Source organism: Pipra filicauda, unplaced genomic scaffold (assembly GCF_003945595.2).
Source record: "Pipra filicauda isolate LSUMZ 115617 unplaced genomic scaffold, ASM394559v2 scaffold147_size4022426_pilon, whole genome shotgun sequence".
In the NCBI taxonomy this organism is placed as follows: Eukaryota; Metazoa; Chordata; class Aves; order Passeriformes; family Pipridae; genus Pipra; species Pipra filicauda.
In genome coordinates this window covers 437,186-461,306 of record NW_024103962.1, presented here as the reverse complement: position 1 = coordinate 461,306, position 24,121 = coordinate 437,186, and the positions used below count along the sequence as shown (strand labels likewise).

The following is a 24,121-nucleotide window of genomic DNA, read 5'->3' as shown; positions in this document are numbered from 1 at the left end:
GTTTCTTCATACTTTTCCTTACTGGAGTAAGGACGGGGACTCTGGATTTCTTGGTTCCTCTGCCTCACACTCATTTCCGAATTGTCTGTTTTCCAAAGAACTTTAAAATCTTGATGGGAAAATGTGATCAGTATGTTTTTAGCTTGGTTTTATTTGGAAAAGGGTTTATGTAACCACAGTGGTTGCCAACCCCTCTTCCAAGTAACCTTCAAATCTGCTAACTGATTTTAGACAAATTTGAGAGGATTAACAGCCTCAAAGATGGTCCTCACATTCCTGCACTTTTTGGAAACCAGCAACTGAGCAGAGACCTTCAGGTCAGTGTCTCTAGAGAGGGAGAATGCAGCTATTCCACCCTCTGCTCAGCAGCACAGACATGCATATACATGTATATACATACCAAGACATGAACATGCGTGTTTAGGGGCAAACTGACCAGCACACGCACAGCTCTGGGTCAGCTATTTCCCACCTCGTGGGCTTCTGCAGGGGACATGCGAGGACAAGAAGCTGGGTGATGGCAGCACACAGCTTTCAATGTGCTGACCCTTTCGGGCAGCTGGCATGGCTGACACACGGGCCAGGGCTGAGGGGCACCGTGCAGCCAACACTTCATCTGCAGGGAGCTTGGGGTGGGTTCAACACGGATCAGGGCGGGGGGAAAGCACAGAGGACAGTGCACGCAGCTTCACTGCTCAGAGCACAGAAGACGTGTGGGTGCTGCTGCACTTTCTTCCCCCGCCCACCCAAAACCAGCCAGTCCCTCGTGGTGGCTCCAGGAGAGGAAGCCCTCGTGCTGCCCCAGAGGGGTGAAGCGCTGGGTGACCGTGCTTTGTCCTCCCCTGCTGGGCTCCAGGAGTGTCTCTGTCTTCAAGGCAAAGGCCAGGCTTGGTTTAGTCCCCTTCTGCACTCTGAAGAGCGCTACTATGTCCTTTGGCTAAGACCCAGGCCTTCTAAATGTTTTCCAGAAAGAGATGATCTTTTTTATAGCAGCATGGATGGACACAACTTCTTCTGAAACCAGGGCAGGAAAGGAGAAATATTCTATCTCTTTCCCAGACTACATAACTGTCATGAAAACATCTTTCACTTGTAGCTGTGTAATATCTTGAAGCAGGTAATATCTTGATTTTTTTTTTTTAAAGAACTTAAGGATCACCAGCTACTTTGCTATCACAACAAGAAACACTTTATTATAATAAATAGCTTCAAATCTGATCTGGATCAGAGAAGTAACCATGAAGCAATAAAATTAGATTACTCCTTTCTTGTTTCAGGGAGATGAAATCATAAAGTATTTGAAGACAACATTTCTTCTGCTTGCATCCCTCACATTAATTAAAAACACAACAGGAGAGAATAATGAGGCAGGGACAGCACTGTTCCCCTACAGTATGACTTAGGAAAAGTGATGTTTCTCCAAAGAGAAGTACTGATGCTCAAACATGAGCAATGAACACCACAACACCCATTACACGGGCTGGCCTAAGAGCAAAGAGAGATGCATGGATTCTGTCTTTACACATTCCTTGTGTGCTCTGTCACCTTTCTGAAGAACACAAAGAACTGAATTTTCACAGACACATCAATCCCTGCCTCCTCTTCAAAGCTGCACAAAACTGCTGTTAAAAAGACAAGATTATTTTTTTTTTGCATGTGATAATGGCTGTTTGTCCAAAAGAAGAGTATTACCAAAGTAAATTACCAAAGTAATTTTGAAAGGGCATCATATCTGTTGTGGTCTTGAACTTCTTTCCCATGGAAAGCAGAGTGTCAGGGAAGAGGAAGGCTGCACATCAGGATCTCTCGCACTACTTTGGAATAGGGATGCAAGCAGTGCACAACCTTAAACTTGAAAAGAGACTTCATAGCACCTTACCCAGTTTCTGTTTTAAATGGTAATTGTTAATGGAAAAATCACAGCAGATAATTTTTCCTGATTTTTCTAATCTAGTTCTAGCTCACGTTTTGTAGCCAATGTTTCAAAGACAAGTGGATCATTCCTGTGTAATCCGAAGAACAATGATTTTTAAAAGAATTTATTGGCTCATAACCACAGAATCACAGGGAGTTTCCTCAGGCACATCTCAATCAAACAGGACTTAAAGCTTCACAGGAAGAAGAGAAGGCGAGCCTCCACCATATGTTTAGATCCTTCCGTGCCTAAAATATCCCAAGGACCACCTCCAAAAGCCACCCAAACTCAGCAGGAAATGTTCCCTTGATTTTAATAACATATTACTCAAAAAAAACCCGTGCATTTGCACAAGACAAAGTAATCCATTGGCACTTGCCAATTAAAATGGATACATTAAACTCAAATACCTTCTGGTTACTACAGTTTCTTTAAGAAACAAAGCCCAACAGTGCTGAATCTGTCAAACCACTAAAACCCACAGAACACCTTATTTCACAAGAAGACTGAAGCTGTGCTGCAATTCCTTTTTCACAAAACTTAACAAGGAAAGGCAAGCATGCCAGTTTTGCAGCTCTGTACGTCTGATGAGGTAGTCCCAGGTGCACTAGGCTTCCCTCAGGACACAGAAAATCAGGTGCGATGAGGACAAAGGTAGGCAAGCCATGACAGCCTGTTAGGAGACACACCATGTCTGCAGAGAAAATATTTCCTGCTATTTATTTCATACTATTGCAGCCCAAAATGGGTCGCTGGTTTGTGCAACAAAGAACCAAACCCTGTGAAACACCAGTGAAACTGAATTCAGCAGGGAATTGGGTGGCAAGCTGGGTAAAGGAGTTTAGAAAAGAGAATACGGTAGTATAAGAGAATTTCCAGGGATAATTCATGAACCAGCTGTCTGAAGAGCCATTCCCTTCGTTCACTTCTCCTGTTAGCATTTGAATGCAAGGTATGGCAATAAGATCATATGGAATATGTATGAGATTACCTCACTGTGCTTAACGAGATGGACATAAACTCACAGCAACACGGTTGACATCTGTGGACTGACACCAGCTTTACAAGCAGTTAAACACATATTTGTTCAGTGGGGCTGTTAAGGACAGCCACAGAGCTAATCAGCAACAAATAAGTCATTCTTTAATAACACCTTAGTCCAGACTGAGCAAGACCATACCTATTCTTACATTAGCCACCCTATTTTCTAGCTTGATGCTTCGTCTCAGTGTAGAGAAGGTCTAGGATATATCTTTCAAACCCTGCTCCTTCTTTACAGCTTTTCTCAGGAAGAAGAAACTTTTCTGTGTGTTGCTCCCAATAACATCCAGCATTCCTCCCTACCATGGGAGCGTCTCTTACAAAACTCTCCGACAGGAAAGCAAAAGCCAAACGTGTGGTACCAGCCAGGCAGTTTGCAGAGGGCCTGTGTACTTCTTTCACAGGGCTTTTACCAAACGGCTCCTATTAGCCCTCCACTGCTTTCAGTATTAATTCACTGAACCAGATGAAAAGAACCCGTGCTTGGGAAAGTCCTGGTTTAAGCAAGGGGACACACAACACAAGTTTAATCCTATTGCAAATCAGCAGAAATTTTACAGAGCACGTATAAACGTGCATCTTTACACGTTTGGCACACATTTAAAGGTAAGTCATCCTACAGATCTTTCTTAAAAAACCTGTGTGGTAAAAACTCACTTTTCGGCATTTGAAGTCTGTTAAAAGGATTTTCCTCATCTCTTGACGCAGTCCTTAGGTTCCACCTAGTGGCTTTCAACAGCCATGAACAGCAGACTAGATAGGCATTTATCGCCTGAATGCTTCATTTTCACATCTGTGCGTCTAGCTGCCGAAAGAATCATAGAGTCTTCTCTAGACGTATGATTTATCTTGCCATCTCCCTGAAAATTCTCTTGGTCCTCTGAGTGAAATCTTCCAACTACAGTTATTCCAGTTTAAACATCTAAATCGAACGGGTATTAAATTAAACCAAAGGTTATTCCTGTGCTAACGAGACTGAGCATGTGGACTGGCCAAGAGCATTAGCAGCTTGCAGACAGGAGCTCTGCAGTGCTGCTGTGCCTGTTAGACAAAGCAGCTGCCGTGTCCCAGCCGGGTCTCAGCAGGATACCTGCTCCCTTAACACAGCTCAGGGGTACAAACCTGTCACACCCAGCGAGATGTCTCTGAACCGCTGACATTGTCTGCATCGACCCCCATCACAGTCAGTTGACTGCCATGGAAACAGGCACCATGACTTAGATGACTTATTGTAGAGGTTTACCTCCAGGTGAGATGAATTACATCCCAGAAGGGTCTAATTTCCATTACAAAGAGAAGTTAGGGGGCTTACTGATAGCGTGGTACTACCACCACACCCTCTGAATCCCATCCAGGGTGTTTGACTAAGAAAGACTATCTTATGACACAGTATTTGAGGTGTAGCCCGCCGGTGCAGTGAGCTCTAAGTGGGCAGCAAAATATGGAAGCAGGGAAATCACAACAGTTACACATTTGCACTTAAGTTAAAAAGCCCAGTGGTGGCAGGCAGCCATACTATCACAGAAGACTTATTTCAACACTGTTCTGTTCTCAGAATACATCTTATCCTGCTGCTCAGATGTGTTAGACTGATGAAGGCAGAATTGTCTTATAGCATGAGAAGTGTAAGACAGTTTTGCTCCTGCCTGCTTTAAGGTTATAAAACAAGCTATGCTTATATTTCATTTCCCTGAGGCATTAGCAGAACACTCACCACAGGCATTTTAGTCCTCTTTAGAAGAGCTTTACCAGCCCTAAAGAGTCACTATCTTCAAAGGAAAGGGCAAAAAGGTGACCAAAGAAATGTGAAACTTCATTAATTTATCAGCTGCCACACTGGAGGTCAAAAGCAGATACTTTAAAGTACTTTTAGTGGCTTACATAAACAACAAGACAGAGTTCACCAGAACTGGTCTAGCTTGTCCACAGAGATCATATCCATTTAAAGAAAAGGTGAAATAAAAACTACAGAAAAAAAATAAAAAGAGGAAGTTGACCTAGTTCATAATTTGTGGAGTGTGGGATGGATGAAAGGCCTTTAACTCCTTAATTCAGCTTTTTCTGTCTATTCTCATTTCAAGGAGCTTTACTTTTGGTCACACGCAGTTCGAAGCTCGCACCCAGCAAATCATGTCCGCTTTTCTAGAACATTACTCCAGTGTGCAGCTAAACTGCTCAGATTTATTACCCTGTAGTGGTGTCTCTCAATTTCCTCTCCACAGCTTATCTTTTCACCGTCACCTAAGCTTTCATGGAGCGGGTCTGCACGTGACAGACTGGCTCCTTTATGCAAAGAAAAGGAGAAAATCCTCAAATGGCCTCAAACTTCCTTGCTCAGTAAAAACCAAGAGAGGAATGGAAGGCTGCACAACGCCTATCCTGCTGTTGGGTTCATCCCCCAGTCAAACCAGACTTGTGGTTTATTTGCAAGAGAGTTAAACCAGTTTTCCTGCAGCGGTTATTTCACAAAACCTAATAGGTTTTACAACAGCGAGTTGATTATAATCTACTTAAGCTGACTCTTTCTCCCCACTCTGCACAAAACCACGTGCTGTGCAGCCTTACCTCCCAAAACCTTCCGTCAGGGAGGGGCTGCTCCCTCCTTCACAGCACTGGGGGGACGCGGAATCAATGCCGGGAGCAATCCTCTCGTAAGCCTCAGGGTACCACCGAAACACCCCCACCAGCACGGCAACTTCTCCCGGAATTTGCGGCAGGTGCGACCGCCCACTGATGAAGGGGGGAAGGGCGCCGGCCACCCTCGGGCAATGCCGTGGAGGTGGGCTGGGAGCGGGATTCACACCCCCGCCACGGGCAGCTTTTCCAATGGAAAACGCAGGTGCGGGGCGGCTCCAGGGGTCCGGCTCAGTGCCGGGGGTGTTGAGATGAGACGCCCCCAAACAGCTCCAAGGGGCCGGGAGCCTCGGAAGCCCCCGCGGCGGGACTGCCGCCGCTCCGCCTCCCTGGCGCTCCGGCGAGCAGACACCCCGCGCAGGGCAGGGCTCGGGGGGCGGCGAGCGGACGGTGCCCACCCGGCCCCTGCGGCTGGAGGCACCCCCGGAATCCAGGAGGAGCGCGGGGAAACGGCGCGGGAGAGGGCCAGGAGCCGTCGGCAGGGCTGGAAGTGATAGGTGGCTCCATAGCTCAGTGGTTAGAGCACTGGTCTTGTAAACCAGGGGTCGCGAGTTCGATCCTCGCTGGGGCCTTCAAACCTTTTCCTCCTCTTTTTTATCATTATCTTCCCGCTGACCGAACTGGGGGCTTGGGGTCGCTCCCCGCCGGAGGGGAGCCACCGCCGCGGCAGCGGGGAGGTGCCTTTTGCATTCCCGACCCGGTGTTTCCAGGGGGTGGCGGTCTGAGACGAACGTAACGCTGGGACTGCAAAATGACGTCATGGGCCCGGCGGCCTCCGAGGCCCAGGGCGGGAGCGCAGGTCCGGCCCCGGCTGCGCTTCCCGGATAAACACACTTGTCTGGAACTGAACTTTTGAGGGTTGTGACAGCCTCGCGTCCCCGTGGGTGGTCTCAAACCGGAGGATGGTTCCACCTCACTGCTCAGATGTAACTTGGGCGTTTGAGGGTGCTTCCTTGGCTCCTCCCCTGTCTCAGTTTAAAGCTGTTCCCCCTCGTCCTGGCACTATATGACCTTGTAAAAACTCCCTCCTCATCTTTCTTCTGGGCCTCCTTTACGGACTAAAAGCCTGCTATAAGGTCTCCCTGGAACCTTTTCTGCTCCAGCCTGAACAATCCCAATTATCTCATTCTGTGTATTCATAGGAGGTGCTCCAACCCTCTGAGCATCTTGGTGGGCCCCCCTTTAAAAAGGAAAAAAAAATCTAATTTCATTGTCTGAAAGACAACTGCTCTTGAAATATACTTTTCACTGCATCTCAAACAAAAAAAAAAAAAAAAAAGAGGAAGGTGAGGTCGTTGACATATCTCTTCCATATTCTTTGATCAAAGATGAAAGTCCCAGAATTTAGAGGCACTCAGATTTATTAGACAGTCACGCACAGATAAATCTTACCAGTGAATGTCCATCAGAGACTCTCATAATCACTTATGTCAGAAAAGGACATCATAGGAGGATTTGCAAAGAAAGTTAATATTAGGAGGCTGGTACACTTTAGGATTAATAAAACACATATAGAGACTGCTAGCGCTGCCAGTAACAGAGGCACACCCGGGAGCACTGGTGCAATAAGTCAGTCAAATTCTCTTTTATTTGGTCACTATTCAAACTATTTGTTTCACCATCTTACAAGTGACTTGCTTATTCTGGTACGTCACTAAGCTTCAAAAGCTGCTTCTTCCTCCTCTTCTCCAGTTTTTCCTTAGCTAGTGCTGCGTTCTTCGGAAGAACCTTCTTGGGTCTGGCTAGGTGGGAGCTCTTCCTTTTAGGCAAAGGTGGTGCTGGTGTAGTTCTGGAGCTGTGTGCAACCTTTTCTCCCTGCCTTGGCTTGTGAGGTTTAGCCTCAGCTTTGATTCTCTTTCTCTCTTTACCAGATGGAGCTGTTTGTATTGTTGATGCTTTTATTTTGGTGGATGGGGGTTTATTTGCTTTCTTAGAAGAAACAGTTGGGATGGCTGCAGGAAGGGTAGGAGATTTTTTTGGAGGCTTGGCTGTTGAAGGCTCATGAAGCAGCTCAAGGACAGTCTCTGAGGAAAATAATTAACATGGTTCAGCATCCCTGCTTTAAGGCAAAAGGCTAATTCAGAGATACAACTGATAGAAATCCTTAGTAGAGCTACAGTTAAGAAAAATAGCTGACATTCTGAAAGAAGAAATGCACACTATAAAGCTCTCTTCTTCCACCAAAAGACCCTTGCTTTTCTTGGAAATAAAATGTTTAATTTTAGAAATTATGAATGTATATTTAAGGAAAGTTACTTCCAGGCGAGTATGATGAAACCTTGCACCCTTTTTTGGCAGATTTAACGATACAAATTTTTCATATTACACTAATATCTGGAAATCCCAGACGAGATAACCTCAACTTGCTAAACACCATTTCTACTCAAGATGGAACTCCTGCCCTAGTTGCATGAGACTTTAAGACAGATGATGGCCAGAAGGAAGGAAGATTGACTCCCCTAGAGGTACAGAGAGGGGATTATTTGATTCAAGAAGGTTGTCACCGAGTCAGGCATAAGCACTCAGAACTTCCCAGACCTAATCCAATGCCTGACTCAAAGCCATCAGTGCCCATGTACACTACTATTTGGCAACACTCGGGAAAAAAGAAAACAGAGACTGAGATTAAGAAAAAGCATGGCATCTTGTAGATGGCAGAAGCACAGGTTAAATGTGATAGCCAAACTTCAAGATTGGTCCTGCTCAGTGCTTTAGTTTTTAAGACTGCTAAAGATTCCAATCACATCCTGGAAAGATGGCTATATGTTTTGCTTCTCAGTAAAATGAGAAGCCTGACAACTTACTTGCACGTGGAACAAACGGTATCTGCTTACTCTTTGTTTTCACTGGAACAGGCTTGTATTTACACTTCCCAGGTGGAGCTCTCCTTGGAAAACAGAAACCCATATGCAGATGTCAGAGATTGTCAGGGAACTTTATTTATTTCAAAGGCACACATCAATCACCTGTTGTCATTTGCCTCTGGTGGAACAGGCACAAAAGCACTTTAGGCACCCGGAGTGAAACACAGGTGGAATTCAAGAGCCTACACAAGGCTGCAAGCCACAAAATCCCTGTCCCAATAGCAGCTGGAAGGCTACAGCTTTTCTTCTACCACTCTTCTTGTCAAGTTTCTGTCATCAGGCAGCCTGGGCTGTCTTTATCCAGCATCCATAACCAGTTGGTTGGTTGGTTTGTGTGTGGGATACTGGCCTGCCTGTGTGAACTCGCTGCCCACCATTGAATTCAAGGGCATTCAATTCCAGACAATCCATCACTTCGGGTTGTCCTCACTAATACTGGCTCGTGCATCCTGCCTTGGAGCAGGGGAGTCTCACTCATGCACACAGGGCTTGTCAGTGACAGTTCTCTGCCCTCCCTCACAGTGCAGCACAAGGATCTCTGCACACACAGCAGAATGTTCCCAAACAGCTCCACATTAGTGTGACCTTCAAAGGGAGCTGCTTCAGACACAAGGTGGTGCTGCAGTGGGATGGGTGAGACAGGAAAGAAACAGGCAAGGAGTGAGGGAGGAACAACTGCAAAGAAAATGTGTCCATGTTCTTCTCCTGCTGTTCCCTGACAATTTCCCACAGTACAAAAGCACACCAAAAAACCAAACCTACGTTTTCCCCAAGGTAAAGCTGTCACATATTAAATGATGGGAAGGGGGTACAAAGAAACACAACACACCTGTGTTTTCCCTTACCCACCAAGGGAAAACGTTGTAGGACAAATAAGAACAGGTTCTTCCAATTTGGCATGCTTGACAGCACAGAGCAAAGCAAAGCATAACCTAAGGCATCACATTTTCTTATGATTAGCATTCTCTTTCAGACAGTGACAAGAGCCAAGTGCTTCCTCCACACCATTTCAATTTTTAAAAAAAGGTTACTAAAACAGAGTTGTTGGCATTGCTTGCAGGGATGGGGGGGGCGATCCTCCCCTCTTTCTCCTCTCTAATTTTTAAATCACTTCCTAACTCATTTTCCCTCTGCTTATGGCTGAAGGAATTTGGTGCGAATCCAGGCACCACTCTGCTGTCTCCAAGAGTAGTGCTGGAAAGACCAGCTGAAATGGGGACAAATGGCACTGCTGTCACCAGTTTTCCTGGCAGGTTCCTAGGGAAGTTTGAGTTGCCATCAGGTGTATGGCAGTGGCCCTGACAATGTTCTGAAAGCAGGTATTTGTGTGGCTTGCTGCCCTTGCCAGCGTGCTGGCTGATGTGTGGGCAGGAGGCAGGGAGTGCCTGGCTGAGCAGACTGGGACTGCTCCCATCAGGGGAGCCAGTTATCCCAGCAAGACAGTAAAGGAAGAGCCCTATAAACAGCATTAAAATGCAAAGGATAAAGGAGAAATCTCCACTCATGGTACAGTCAGGAGGAGGCCAGAGTACAGCCCAGGAGTGGGAGGTGTTAGGACACTCTGCTCCAGGGCCAAGCATGCTCAGGCTCCAGAGGAGCACAACCCTGGACAAGCCTGCAACATGCTTAAACAAACAGACAAGGGCAAGGCTGACAGAGCAGCATCTGGGCTAAGGTAAACAAGGTGAAGCAGAAAATACAAGAATAAATTCCAGGGAGCCAAGGAAATAAGTGCCTGGTCCTGCTCTAGAAGTGAGGAACATGAAGCTTCAAAAGCACAGGGGCTTCATGGCACATTAGGGACTGGCATAGAGACTATAGAACTTTTTTTCTTTGGTGAAATACAGCAGGCACAAGCTCTCGATGTTTATGCAAGCTCACAAATATAGATTTTTTTTAGTTGAAAATATTGTATTTTGGTCAGCCACAGTTAAAGCAGTTCAAAAACTTCCTGGCAAATGATGTGTTAAAGGCAGGAGTCTCCTCAAGCAATTACAGCAAGTAAAAGACTCAAAAGTTCCTATTCCCATCACCTTGGTACAGAGCTTGAGTTTACCATCTAGGTTTGGATTTAACTTCACAAGAAAACATAACTTGATGTCTTCATTTTGTTAGTGCCTGAGGTCTCTGCAACAGCACAGACACATTTGCACTGTACCAGCTTTACAGGGTGATTTGAAATCCATTTAATGCTTTTTAGCAAGATCCAAAATATTGGGAGAGGAAAAAATTATGTAAGTGTGCTTATTATTGTAAAAACAGACTTTAGCAAGGATAATGCTTAATGGGGAAAAATATTTTGCTTGGAAAAACTCAAATTCAGACTCCAGTTATTATTTGGACACTGCATGAACCACCAAATTTCACTCATCTTCATGAAGAAAACTACACTGTGGAGTACAATTCACTTATTTATATTAAAGTGCATGGTAGATATTTGATGTAATGACCCTGAAGGATATGGGCTGTAGTTTTTAAAATATCACTGTGCTATATTTCAGATAAGTAACCAAGGAGATATTCTTCTAATCCTTAACTCTCCCAGATCTTCCAAGGTATTTTCACTCTATTTCCGATTTCTGTGTGCACAGATATGACGAGTGAGGAATAAATTCATTAAAACTGATTAAAGTTGCACCAGATGTAGAGTGGGTGAACAAAAACCAAGGACTGAATGTAGATGTCAGTGAGATTATCTATCGGTAGTACTTAGCATTCTTTTACTGTGGTACCTGGAGAGCATATGGTGATTATAGAAGAATTTGGCCTGGAAAAACATCTTTAACTACAAACCTTGCAGGATCAATAAGCTTGTAGAGCGATCCATGTGGTGCATAGGCACTGGGATAAGAAGTAGACATAAAATACAGCTCACCTAAATGGAAGTGAAAAAAGAAAACTGGTCTTAGATTCAAGTGCCCAAGCTGAATCCCAGTTCTCCATTTTCCTCTCTTGCCTGGCTCTTCACTAATTCATGTGGTCAGAAAAGAAAACCCCTTCAGTTACCCCCTCAGTCATGCCTTATGTCCAAGAAGCAGGCTTTGGCCTCACCCTGATCTGTGCGGGTGGGCTCCCACAGACACCAAATCGTCTCTTGGCCACAGCAGGGTCCACACAGAACCAGCAGCTCTCAATCAGGCAGAATGCCTGAGCAGGACCTTCATTACCTCATGTCAGTGGCTCTCCAAAAGGTTCATTTCCTCTGTATAAATATGTATTTTTTAAAACATGTTTGTACCGAAGAAGCAGCCAGAAACTACAAATAGAGGGGAAGACCACACAAGAAATGTTTAGCCATCTCATAGTACTACCAAAAAAAAAAGAAGAAATCCAAAAAGAACTAAATTGGCTAATCCATGAAAGACAGAAGTTTCTTACTTCTCTATGGTAGTTGTGAAAGACACAAAGTTGTTTTCTAAAAGCACCACCAGAAGAGACATTGAATATCCACTCACTCCACATGTTGTTAGAACAGTTAAAAATTGTATACATTATACAACAAAGCCTGCATCTCCATGAAGCTTTGACAGAATATGCTAACCAGACCATCTAGGATCTTTTCATTGCAAGCAAATCTCTTTTCTGCTGAATGGTGAAGCATCAGAGCTCACTAAACCACACCTGTGTTCTCCAAAAACTCACAGCTGCATTTTGTGTTACATAGCTATGTCAGGAGGCTGTAGAAAAGTGCACAAAATATGCATTGGTACTTCCACCTTGGTGAGAGATCTGGTCATTGTGACCTTAATAATATCTCATGTGCTCAGACCTTTACACTAAATTTTAAAATGAGTGGCTTTCCTGATACCCAAATAAAGCCTTGGTCTATAATCCATAGTGTAAAGTGCTGATGTTTTGAATAAGACTGAGAAACTTATACTAGGGAAGCAGGGAAAATTCAGATAAGCTCTAAGAACTCAAGCGAGGATGAGCTGTTACAATGAAAAGATGAATTGCATTGATATAGCCTTTGGATTAATGAAACAGTACAAACAAACATCAACAAGAGGACAAGGAAAGGCTGCAACAAACAGGAGCTCAGCCTCCTCAAGAGAACCTGGCATATTTCACATGAGGATCTGTCTCCTGAGCTCTCCGTCAAGCCAACCTGCAATAGCCACACAGGGCAGGAGACCTCTCTGAACCACAGACCAACCCTCCCTGCCATGCTGAGACAGCCACAAACCTGTTTGCAATGCCTACTCTGTAGGAACATGTGAGGAGCCACATAATTTTGCACATTCTCCCTACAACAGAGATCTGACAGTACAGTTTCCAGTGAAGGTATGGCTAGCACGATACCCACCTGCTTCATCCTCAGCAAATGAAATGATGAATTTGCTGTAAGAACTGATCATTCCAGGGAAAGCACAAGCTGTTGTGCTGCCAATGCAGATATCCTGCTTCTTCCACTTATTTGTCTTCTCATCTTCCTGTAAAGCCATAAGTCGACTAGATGAAAAATAAAACCCTGTGTTTTATGTTTCCATTATCAAAATCAGTTCCTGTCAAAATCATGCATTACTGAAAAAAAGTCAGTGAGGACCCTGACTGTTGGCTGATTTTTGGAAAAATAGGCCTGAACAAAAGCAAACGTATCCTAAGGATTCTCAATTGGAGTAAGTTTAGATTCCAACAAAAAAAGTTGTTATAATAATCAAACAGAGCATTTAATCTAGTACACAGACATCCGACATTCTTATTTACTCCAGCTCAAAAGGGTTTGGGATGCTCCAATACACTTATTTGCCCAGATGAGGGTACCAAATGGGAGCTGCAGAGAAAACAATTAGTCTCACCCGTTCATGAAATCACCAAAAATATAAAGGCCATTCAAGTTGGGCGATTCACATCCTCTGTAGACATAACCTCCAGTAACTGACTTCCCCACACTGCGGCCGTATGCGAATATTGGGAGAACGTCATCTGTTAAACTCAGAGAAATAAAAAGTCAGAAAATTTACTTCCAGAGAGCATCAAAAAGCAACTGCTCAATGACACTGACAGATACAATTAAAAGAAGGACCAATACAGTTGAACAAAGCACACAGTGAAATTTCAGTAGGAACTCAGGACTTTACTCTAGGACAGAACAGGCCCAGGGGCTTTAAGGAGCTCTTTGTGTACTTGCTTATCAAGGCTTAGTCACAATGAGCTTCCATAACACATAGAACCAAGATTCTTTGCATCAAGCAAGCAATGCAGAAAGGTATCAGCCTGCAGGAAGTGTTATCTTGCAGGTTTGTGGCTGCACCAGTCATTTCAGCAGGGATCATCTTTACTGATGTCAGTATTTTTAGAGAAGGGAGTAAGATCAAGCACTTGCAATTTAACTCAACATCTTCATGGGTTCACTAACATTCTCAGAACAGAACATGACTAAGTGTGCTACCTCTGTTCCATGTCATGAGACTTTAATAAAATAAAGACTTTGGCAATGCTAAAATTTAATTCAGCCCTTTCTCGTATTGAATTATTAGATCCCACAAAATTTTAGTCCTGTCCTCACTTTTTTCCCCAGGATCAAGTAGCTTGTCTTTAACGATGAGGATAAAGATCACAAATGCAATTCATTAAAAACCATAGATTAACCAGCAAAATCCAAGTCAGTTTTGTTTTCAATGGAGGACTGGGCCATTAGGAAAGCAATCAAACAAAACACTTGAGAGCTGTGTGGGTACTGGCACAGCAGAGGAGAAATGCACAACGCACTTGCATTGCACTTGTGCAGTAATGCACACTCTGCACTTGCCTGCTCATGCAAATGTTTCAGAAACACCTACACAAGCTTGAGACCAGGTGTCTTCAGGTCTCAGCTTAAGGAGCATTATAATAATATCCAGTTCTTCTACCATGCTTTGCGAAGACCTTTACAAAGACCACCAATTTCTACTCTTTCTTTGAGGCATGAATTGAGTTTGTCCATCACACCCACATTCAGACCCAGAGAACAGCTTTGGGGCGTTCTACTGCAACACCCTGCTTGCTAGGACACGCTGCCTCTGCCACAGGAGTTGTTTCAGGGTCTCGGGATCAGCCTGGTCCACTCTCCTTAGCCACAGTCATGGCTCAGAGCCTCTGAAGAGAATCTCTTTTCTACATAAACCAAATCCATTGCTTTCCTGGCTTCACTGGGAAAACGCTGTCTACAAAATGCACAGGCTTTGAACTTGAACACCTTGTCAGGTGCAGTGTGTGGCAGGGAATTCCCTGAATAAGCAGAGTGTAATTTCATACCAATACTGCAGGGCTGGGGAGAAGGGATTTCTGCTCTTAAGTAAACAATCTCTATTTAACACACAACATGGGATTATTCAGCTTCACTGGAAAAACAGTGCTATAGCCCACTAAATATACACATGTGATAAAGTAATCTTCTATAAGAAAACTTCTTCCTTACCCAAAGAGGAATTGTGGCAAAGCTTTGTGTCGTAGCATTCAAATCCCTCCTTTGCTCTCCAGCCGTAGTTCCCCCCTTTAACAATGAGGTCAATTTCTTCAAACCGGTTCTGCCCGACATCCCCACAGAATATCCTCCCTCTTCCCTTTTTTGTGACAGGGTCCCCTCTGTCAACTGCACAGCGCCACATGTTCCTGACCCCATAAGCATAAACCTCAGGGCGGGCCTCGGGATCAGACACAAACGGGTTATCAGGAGGGATGCGGTAAGGCTTTCCATCAGGACTTTTTCCATCCACATCGATCCTCAAAACTTTCCCCAACAAAGTACTCCTAAGGAGAACAACAGAAAAAGAAACCCCAGCATGAGAGCCAACTTAAAACACAAAAATTATCTTTCTCTTCCCCCTTTTCAAAGGAAAGTTATCTGTCCAAAATTAATTACCCAACAGCTAGTATGCCTTGCAACCTTCTCAAATTAGAAGACTCTCTCTTCCCTAAACAACTTGGCTTTCAAAATGCAAAAGAATTTTTTTTAAATACTGCATTGGATAGACCTGCAGGTGCACAAGCACTTTCAGGAAGCACTCTTACTTTATTCTTCCACACTGTCTCACTTCCAAACCTTGTATCTTAGTGAACAAGCTCAAAGCTTTCACCTCTCTTCCTACTTACTTGTTCTGAGCATTTCCAAATTTTCCAAAAGGGTCTCCAGCTTTCCCTCCGTCCCCTGTGAATAGATACATATAGCCATCCACACCAAAGAGCAGTTGCCCACCGTTATGATTTGCAGCTGGTTCCTCAAGCTCCAAAAGATTCCTGGGGAAAAAAAAGAAGGACAAATAAGTCCAGATGTGGGTACTGGGAAGGACTGAACATTTGGGAGGCTGCAGAAATATCACATCACCACTCCTACAGAAGAAAGCAGGATGTCCCAGCTGTACAGATGTGCCAGCTTTGTCAAACACATTGCTGGGTGGCATCTGATTTCCTGTGAGCCTGCAGCATCAGGCCACCTTCCTGCCGTGCAGCAGAGCTCCTTTCAGTGTGGCACCCCTCGAGGAAACACTTTTCCCATGAACCAAGCAGCATTCCTGCTTTGGCCTGCACTGCATTAGCACCTCCTGTGCTACAGAGCTCACCTACCACCACAGGAACAGGAGTACCACAGCTCTTCTGAAAACACAACTGCAAATACACAATGCATTCCTCTGCAGGGAATACCTGTTGCCCTTTCAACTTTGGTTGTGGCAGGTGGGTTCTGCTTTCTTATATGAGAAGCAATTGGTGAATTTGAGGGCTTCAGAAGCATCATAGGGTTATTGTGAAATTCTAGAGAAAAGAAGACCGTTTTTAACAAATTCTCCTCCATAATTGAGAATTAGCTTTTTTCTTAGCAGGGAACAGGGTAGGTGCACACATAGCAGATAAAAAGAGTGTATAGTACTGTAGCAAAGCATCCCCCTTCTCTTACAGTGCAAAACACTTAGGGCAGATGTGAATTCCATAACAGGCTTAAGGCTGTTATTTCTCTTTAGAAGACAAGAGTACAAGATGGAGAGAGAAGATGACCCAGAAGTCTAGATCCCGGTCCTCTTTTCAATTCAATTTTGATTTACTGTGTGACCTTGAGCCAACCTGTCTCTGGTAGTCACACACCTGAACCAGGGTGACTGGGAATGTGCAGGTTCTGCAAGTGGAAAGAATCATAGAATGGTTTGGTTGGAAGGGACCTTGAAGATCATCTAGTTCCAACCCCTTTGCTGTGGGCAGGGACACCTTGGACCAGACCAGGTTGCTCAGTCTGGCCTTGAACACTTCTGGGGATGGGACATCCACAACTTCTCTGGGAAACCTGTGCCAGTGCCTCACCACCCTCACAGTAAAGAATTTCTTCCTAATATCTAATCTAAACCTACTCTCAGTAGGTAGAATTTGAAGCCATTCCCCCTGGTCCTGTCACTACATGCTCTTGTAAACAGTCTCTCTCCATCTTTCTTATAGGCTCCCTTAGGTACTGGAAGGCTGTTATTAGGTTACCCAAGAGCCTTCTCTTCTCCAAGGTGAACAATCCCCATTCTCTCAGCCTTTCCCCATAGGAGAGGTGCTCCACCCCTCTAGGCATCTTGGTAGCCCTCCCTTGGTCTCACTCCAACAGGTCCCTATCCTTCCTGCACTGGGGATCCCAGAGCTGGATGCAGCACTCCACGTGGGGTCTCATGAGAGTGGAATAGAAGGGCAGAACCACTTCCCTCAACCTGCTGGCGACGCTGCTTTGATGCAGCCCAGAACACGGCTGGCTTTCTGGGCTTCAAGTGCACGTTGCTGGGTCATGTCCAGCCTCTCATCCACCAGCATCCCCAAGTCCTTCTCAGCAGGGCTGTTCTCAGTCCATTCATCCCTAGTGTGTACTGATACCTGGGGTTATAGGTCTCTCTGACAGAGACAGAGAAAAATGATTTCTCATTGTGGCCTACAGTAGCATTCATCTTGAACTTTACCTTTCAGAGCGTGGATCAGCTTTGTTGGCATCAGACGCCAAAACCTTCAATTCGCTGATCCTGATCTTTTCCACTCGGTTCTTATCCATGTATGAGTAATAGATATAAAACTTCCCATTGTACTTGTACTTGGGGTGAAAAGCCATCCCCAGAAAACCCCTCTCATCCCCTAGCCATGGCGTAGCCAGCACTATACTTTTAATATCCAGAAAGGGCTCCTCCAGCCGGCTGCCATCGGGCAGGTAGACCCAGACGACGCCCACCTGCTCGGCCACGAACAGGCGGTGGGAGCGGTCGTTGGGATGCACCATGAGCACCGGGTTCCGCAGGCCGTTGGCAACCTCCCTCAGGCAGAGCTGGATACAGCCTCCCTGGTCCTCCACCACGGAGCCCAGGTTGTAGCTGAGGGCCGTGTTCCTCAGCACATTGGGGAAGCAGTAGTCCTCGTCGTGCAGTTGGAGGAGGTTGCAGAAGCGTGTTCTGTTTGTCTCGCAGCATTCTTGGATGTGCTTGTCGCGCGTCAGCAGGCGGATGGCAGAGCGGCAGTTGGAATGAAACTCGGAGCAGTAGTCAAAGCAGAGCCCTGGGAGGCTTCTTAGAGGTGTCCGAGGGTTTTCTGCATCATAGAGGTGTGCAGCATACGGAGAACATTCCTAGAAAGTAAAAGAAACTAAGTATGTGACTGTGTACACACATCTGGGAGCAGCCAAGATGTCTTCATGAAAGCAAACTGGTTAATAAAATGAAAAATTAGTAATGCAGAGAACATAAAGAGTCACCTTTGATGTGGAGTAGTAGAAAGTCACTCAGGATATGGCCAAAATGGATTTAGAGATCAGTAGTAGTTTCCTTCATCAAAGAGCAAAATTCTTCCCAGCGGAACTACAACTGTGGAGGATGGGGATTTTCCACTCACTCAGATGGGACTCAACAGTCTTGCAGAGGGGTAATCAGAGCAGGGTTACAGCTTAACAGAGATCTGTAAACATCACAAGTGACACGGAAAAGTCACTTGTGATATTTACACTTACCCCCAGAAGAAAAATGAGGGAGCATCAGATAAAGGTAATAGGAGCCAGGTTAAAAAAAGAAGGGGAAACTCTGCCAGATGTAAATTGATGTACATATGTTAAAGATGTATATCAATTAAATACACAGGCTAAATTAATCTTTGGTCTGATGCTGTACTACTCCAGTCGTGTTCCTGCATGCACAGTATTACCAAAGCAGATGTAGTTGAGATTTAAAACTGATTCAGGTAAGTAAATATCATCTTATGCAATTCATGTAGATATCATTGACTCTATATGTGATCATCAGGAAAAAAAACACTGCAGGCAACATTCTCAAGTCTTATTCAACTTCTCAAGTATTTAAATTACGTTCCTTCAAAGATTACTAAGTTTTAGCTGTGCAAATTATAGGTTAAATTCTGAAAATCAGGCATTGCGTTTGAATTTGTACCTAAATTCTGGGCCAGAACTTCCATAAAACATTTCCATTAAAATCCCACCTCTATTTTAATCAGCAAAAAGTTGCAGAAGTTAAAACAGAAGAGAATAAACTCTGCAGAAATATTATTATATTCGTTTCAATGCCAGCAGTTCAAAACAATCTATCCAGGTCTTTTTTGGGCACACATGTAGGAAGGTAAGTATGTAGGAAGTCGACGAACGAAGAACTACTGCATTAGCAATTTTTCTGCCTCATTAAACAAGTTTGCTTCATTAAACAAAATTAATTTAAAAAATCTGGGCAGCTATACAAGCAATGGCTTTTTTTTTTTTTTTTTTTTTTTTTTTTTTTTTTTTTTTTTTTTTTTTTTTTTTTTTGTGCAAGAAGCAGCCTTTCTAGGGTATTTAATGTGAAGACTACAGTCCTTGATTCCAAACTTCACACAGCAAGCTGTTTCCTGTGCTCACAGAAGTACCCGAGGGCTTCTGGCCATAATAAGAACAGATATGATTTGTAAGCAGTAAAGGTCAGTTCTTGGATGGTGTAGCAAGTTTCTCACTTTTCATTGCTGCCATTTGGTTACTAAGCTGCATAGAATGAACTTGTTTCTGTTGCTCCTGCATCACATCTGTAAGGAACCTCTCCCACTTCCCAAATCGGAAGTCTCCAGCCTTGCAAAGGAAGGCCAAATCTCCTAGGCCTGCCCTTGCAGCCTGACTCCAGCCCTAGTTGGCAGAATCACACCATTTTGCCCATGTTTAATTTCTTTCCATAGCAAGGAAGGGCACCACCAGACCCTGAGCACCATCTGCAAAAGTCAAAGCTTCAGGTAAATGTCCTTGTCTGCCTGTTCTCACCTTCTTGAAGGAGAGCAGCTTTGGTGCAGGCATTTAACAACACTTGGCTGGCATTTCCTGCCCTGATGCTTATTTCCTGCCCTGATGCTTTCCTGCCCTGAGTCCATTAGCCATTGCTCACCCTGTCTGCTTTCACCACTACACACTCATGTATGCACCCCCAAATGGGCTGAGGTTTTAGTTATATTTATATTAGCACCATATTTGCACAAAATGTGGTGCTGATTTCAAGTGACTAGGAGGCAAGGAGAGGTGACAGCCTGACAAGGTGTCTCCAAGGAAAGGTGTAGGAGAGCAGACGGAGCCTAACCTGCATTTCTAGTCCTGGGAATCTGCCCCATTCCCACTAGCATGTGGCTGCAGCTGGCTCGCTGCTCCGTTGTGCACAAGTCATTGGAAAACCAAAGCTCCTCTCAGCTCTGTTCTGAAGTGATTACTTTATTAACACCCTTGAAAACATTTTTAATTTCTCTCAAATAAGTGGGAGCAGAGTCCAGCTCCCAGACCAGCAACCTGAGAACATTAAAAAAACAGCTGCTTCTGAAACAAGGCATATTCTCACCACCTCTGAGCTTCCTCAACTCTGTTCTGCCAACAGGCTGCAGCATAAAGGTCTCCTACAGTTCATGCTCCTGAATAAGTGTAGCCCCTGAGCAGCTGCCATGTTTTCCCAGACACTGGGCTTCCCCCCCAGTGTTTGCCTGACAAAACAATGCCTGCAGCACATAGACCCAGCAAGACACATGAGATGGAGGCTGTTTCTCAGGGTCTGTGTAAACTCCCAGGATTAGGTGGCCTTGCAGTCACTGTTGGTTGTCTGCTTTCATTTCACTCAAGCATGCAGGAAAATTAATCTCACCACTTTATAAAACCAAAGAAACTCCTAAGATCACATTGATGCTTCTCTGCTGTTTTGTAATAGCTTCTCTGAAGAGTATGCATTCAGAAATCAAGTCAAGCCTCTGATTAAAACTGGCTTAGAAAGTATGTTGCTTTCCCTGCATCAGCTCCCATCGCATGCTAATATCACAGCTTTCAATCATCTTGAACAAGGCTTAATTGACCTTTTTTGGTTTTTTAAGCCTCTCCTGTAGCAGTTTTCTGAACAGAGAAGCATCCTCCCAGCCATCAGCCAAACAGGTGTTCTAGCACACATAGCAAGGTTTGCATCCAGGGAAATTTTCTAGCCACGCAACTGGTACAACACCTCTTTAAGAACATTACAGGCAGTTTTCAGAGTTTCATATTCAGTTTTTAAGCTAAATCCTAGAACACCTCAGCTGGGTGTCAGCCTCTAAAACTCTATATTCAGTTTTTAAGCTAAATCCTAGAACACCTCAGCTGGGTGTCAGCCTCTAAAACTCTAAGTTCCTAAAACAAGTGTAGCTAACTAAAATAGACCCAGATCTTGCCAGATGCAAACTGAAACAGCTCTGCCAGCAGAGCCAGATTGCTTTAGATGCCTCTTCTAGCCTGTCAGTTTTTAAGAGAAATGAATCTGGTTTAGAGTGACAGCAGGAAATCCATGATCCAGAACACATCCCTGTATAATCACTGTCTGTTAAGTAACACACAGCCCTGCTGCCAAGGTAAGGTGTGCTCCATGGCATCCTTCTTGGGCTCTGTGGGACCAACGAGACTGCTGCTGTTGCCAAAACCAGCTTCCTCTGTGCAATGCTTAGCACTCCCCTCATTGCCACACCAGGAAGGTTGTCTGGTTTTTACTGTCTGCTGGGTTTGGCACTGAAGGGACATCTAACTGAATGAGCTGCTTTGTTGCAACACACAGCTACTGCTCTGATCTTCCCCAAAAATGTGAAATAATGCTACCTTTGCTAAATTAGAGCAGCTACTATTCAGGTTTATCAGTAAGCACCTACACCACTTTCCTGCAATGTTTTGTTCAAAAGGCAAAAGCTAACAATATTATTTTGTCTACCGCTGCTTCTGAGACTAATCTTTGTGTCCTAAGTTCCATATGGAGAATATCAATAAAAGCACTCCTTACCAACAGCAGCGGTTTATCTGAAGTCCTGCCATACACTGCAGAAATAAGCACTTGGCACAATTACATGCTGATCACATAAATGCATCTGTATTTTCATATTTAATGTGGCAATAAGTACACATGAACATTTCACAGGTAGTGACTACAAACTGTCAGGAGACTGTGGAGGTGGTAGAATGGAGATGTTATCATTTCACATACCTTCCACATGAGATCAGCAACAATTTCCAGCAAAGTGACTTCCTAGAGCAAAACCATTTGGTAGATCTTCACTCTTTCACTAATTCAACAGCCAAATAATATTTGCTAGAGAACCCAACATCATTTCCATGGTTGTCACCAACTTGACCAGGAAGAGCAACACACAACACAATCACAAGCTCAAAGATTCAACAGCAATCTTACTCTAAAAGATAGAAAAAATAGTAATAGCTTATAACTTTGAAAATCTATAAGAAAATAAGGGTGTGGGGATTGTTTTTTTTAGTTTTGGTTTGGCTCACTTGTTTACAAAATACACTTAGAACAAAATTACATTATGCCCTGCAGAATGAGCAATCAAAGAAGCAATGGTAAATTTTTATAGTGTTCTTTTTCTACCTGAAACACGTAGAAAAATCTTCATAACATCAACACCGGTGGTTCTGCTAGGACCTGCAACACATCTTTTTCTGGTTTACCAACTTTAAAGTCACTAACCACCCTGATGCTACTTTTTTCCAGCCCTGGTGCTGAAAGCATGTGTCCCTTACACCAAGGAGATGCCACAATCTTGCCAGCATCCAAAAAGAGTGGAAACATTTTGATACACAGATAATACTTTAAAGCTAAGGAAATATTAACTGCAAGAGTTTTACACATTCTTAGAAAGATTAAGTGTGTCTTTTGGCTGCTTTGAATTTTGGCATGCGGTGAGTCCAGCTTTGTGTGACTACCAGTTGTTAAAAAGGCAGGAGGGTTCTGCTCTCTAATTACGGGGATGCAGAGGAGCTCAGCCAGAACAGTGCCTGTGGTCTTTCCTCCCTGCACAGTGCCCGTTTCCATGAGCCAGGTGGGCAATGTGGAGACAGCACTGATGAAAATGCTGTGACTGCAGCCTCGGGACCTTGCAGCAGCTGTTTGAAACCACTGCCTACTAAATTTTGTTCTACTTTAACAACCACACCATTTGGAGCATCCTCAGCAGGAACACAGTCAAAACACATCCTTCATGCAGTGCAGAGATCCAAACACTTCGCCCATAATTCCCACATCATTTGATTGTGTAGAATTTGTAATCCAGCACCTGGTAGCTGCAAGCAGAAGATAAATATTGATCTGTAATTCTCTCCTTCATTATGAAAAAATGAACTGAGCAGCAGGATTCCCATCATCATCTGCACTGGGCAATGCTTTCATAAACCATTATTGCTAGCAAATGTCACTATATATTGCCAGATTCCAGAGTGATGCACCTTACACAAAGCATTTTGCAAAATGCACGCTGAGGATTAGGTGCCATTACCCTGTCAGTCCACCTTTTCCCTGCTCCCACACCTCCCTTCATAGCAACACGACCAGCCATAAGGAGCTATCCGAATCTCAACTGACCCCCAAACCAGCCCAAAGCATAGGATACATATATTATTTTTCTGCCCTACCTGACACAGGATATCTTTGATGTATGTTCCACACAGCTTATGCCCCCGGGGATCAATGTAATCCATGATATCCCAGTATTTTGCTGCAATGCTGTTGTCTCTCTCCTGGTCACAGCAGCCAAATTTTTCATAGGCAGAGCAGAACTCCAAGTGAAAAGGGGGCTGGAAAGGTGGCCCATAATCTAGACACTGAGGATGTCCCAGCACACAGCCTATCAGGCACAACAAGAGGAGGCAAAGACAGACATGTGGGCAAGAAAAGGAAACTCCAGAGCTGCTGCTGCTCCTTTCAGCCTGTGGCCAAATATTCACTTGCTTCGGTGTGGGTGTCCTGAGGTCAGATGTATAGAAATCCTGGACTTCTTCATAGTATGGTTCATTCATCTTCTCCACTTTATTAACTGCCAGCCATGGAGCAGGCACTGAGGTTTGCTTACATTCCCTCTCCCTTTTTCCCTCTGAAGTTTACTACTTGGCAGGAGAGAAACCCTCAGGGCTGCCTCTTTGGTATTTCACACGTCACATAGCTGAACCCTCCCCTCTGGGCATTTCTGGGCACTCACAAATCTAATCCCTACATTTTATTTTAAATTGGCCAAGAAATCCTTCGCCCAGAAATATGGATAATAAAAATACAAGATATGATATGTATACACGGGACTTGATAATCTCTCCCCCTTTACAAGACACAAGTGAACAATTTTCAATTGCTAACTACCATTTTGTTCAGCTTTTAAAATGCACCAAACTTGGGTCTGGTTTCATAAGGACTGAACAGGGGTCATAAAATACAACCAAATTAAGGCA

General features: G+C 44.2%; 1 protein-coding gene and 1 non-coding gene across 2 annotated transcripts; one reads left to right on the top strand and one right to left on the bottom strand.

The window, feature by feature from the left end:
- The first annotated feature begins 6,089 nt into the window (after positions 1-6,089).
- TRNAT-UGU lies at positions 6,090-6,162 on the top strand. The gene has a single exon. It is a non-coding gene; the product is annotated as a tRNA-Thr (tRNA).
- A 998-nt stretch (positions 6,163-7,160) lies between these two features.
- HHIPL2 (HHIP like 2) lies at positions 7,161-23,797 on the bottom strand. The gene is made up of 9 exons (XM_027721288.2): positions 23,315-23,797; positions 17,355-18,007; positions 15,529-15,672; positions 14,855-15,186; positions 13,254-13,380; positions 12,761-12,906; positions 11,248-11,329; positions 8,395-8,477; positions 7,161-7,614 (listed from the first exon to the last, which is right to left on the bottom strand). The coding sequence occupies exons 1-9, from the start codon at positions 23,696-23,698 to the stop codon at positions 7,229-7,231; spliced, it is 2,337 nt and encodes a 778-aa protein (XP_027577089.2). The 5' UTR covers positions 23,699-23,797; the 3' UTR covers positions 7,161-7,228.
- Positions 23,798-24,121: the final 324 nt, after the last annotated feature.

Coding starts and splice junctions, on each gene's coding strand:
- HHIPL2 (XM_027721288.2), bottom strand. CDS start 23,698: ATGAATGAACCATACTATGAAGAAGTCCAGGATTTCTATACATCTGAC. Junction 13,381..14,854: donor TTGCCACAATTCCTCTTTGG/GTAAGGAAGAAG, acceptor TGAGTTTAACAG/ATGACGTTCTCCCAATATTC. Junction 7,615..8,394: donor ACCGTTTGTTCCACGTGCAA/GTAAGTTGTCAG, acceptor TATTTTCCTCAG/AGACTGTCCTTGAGCTGCTT.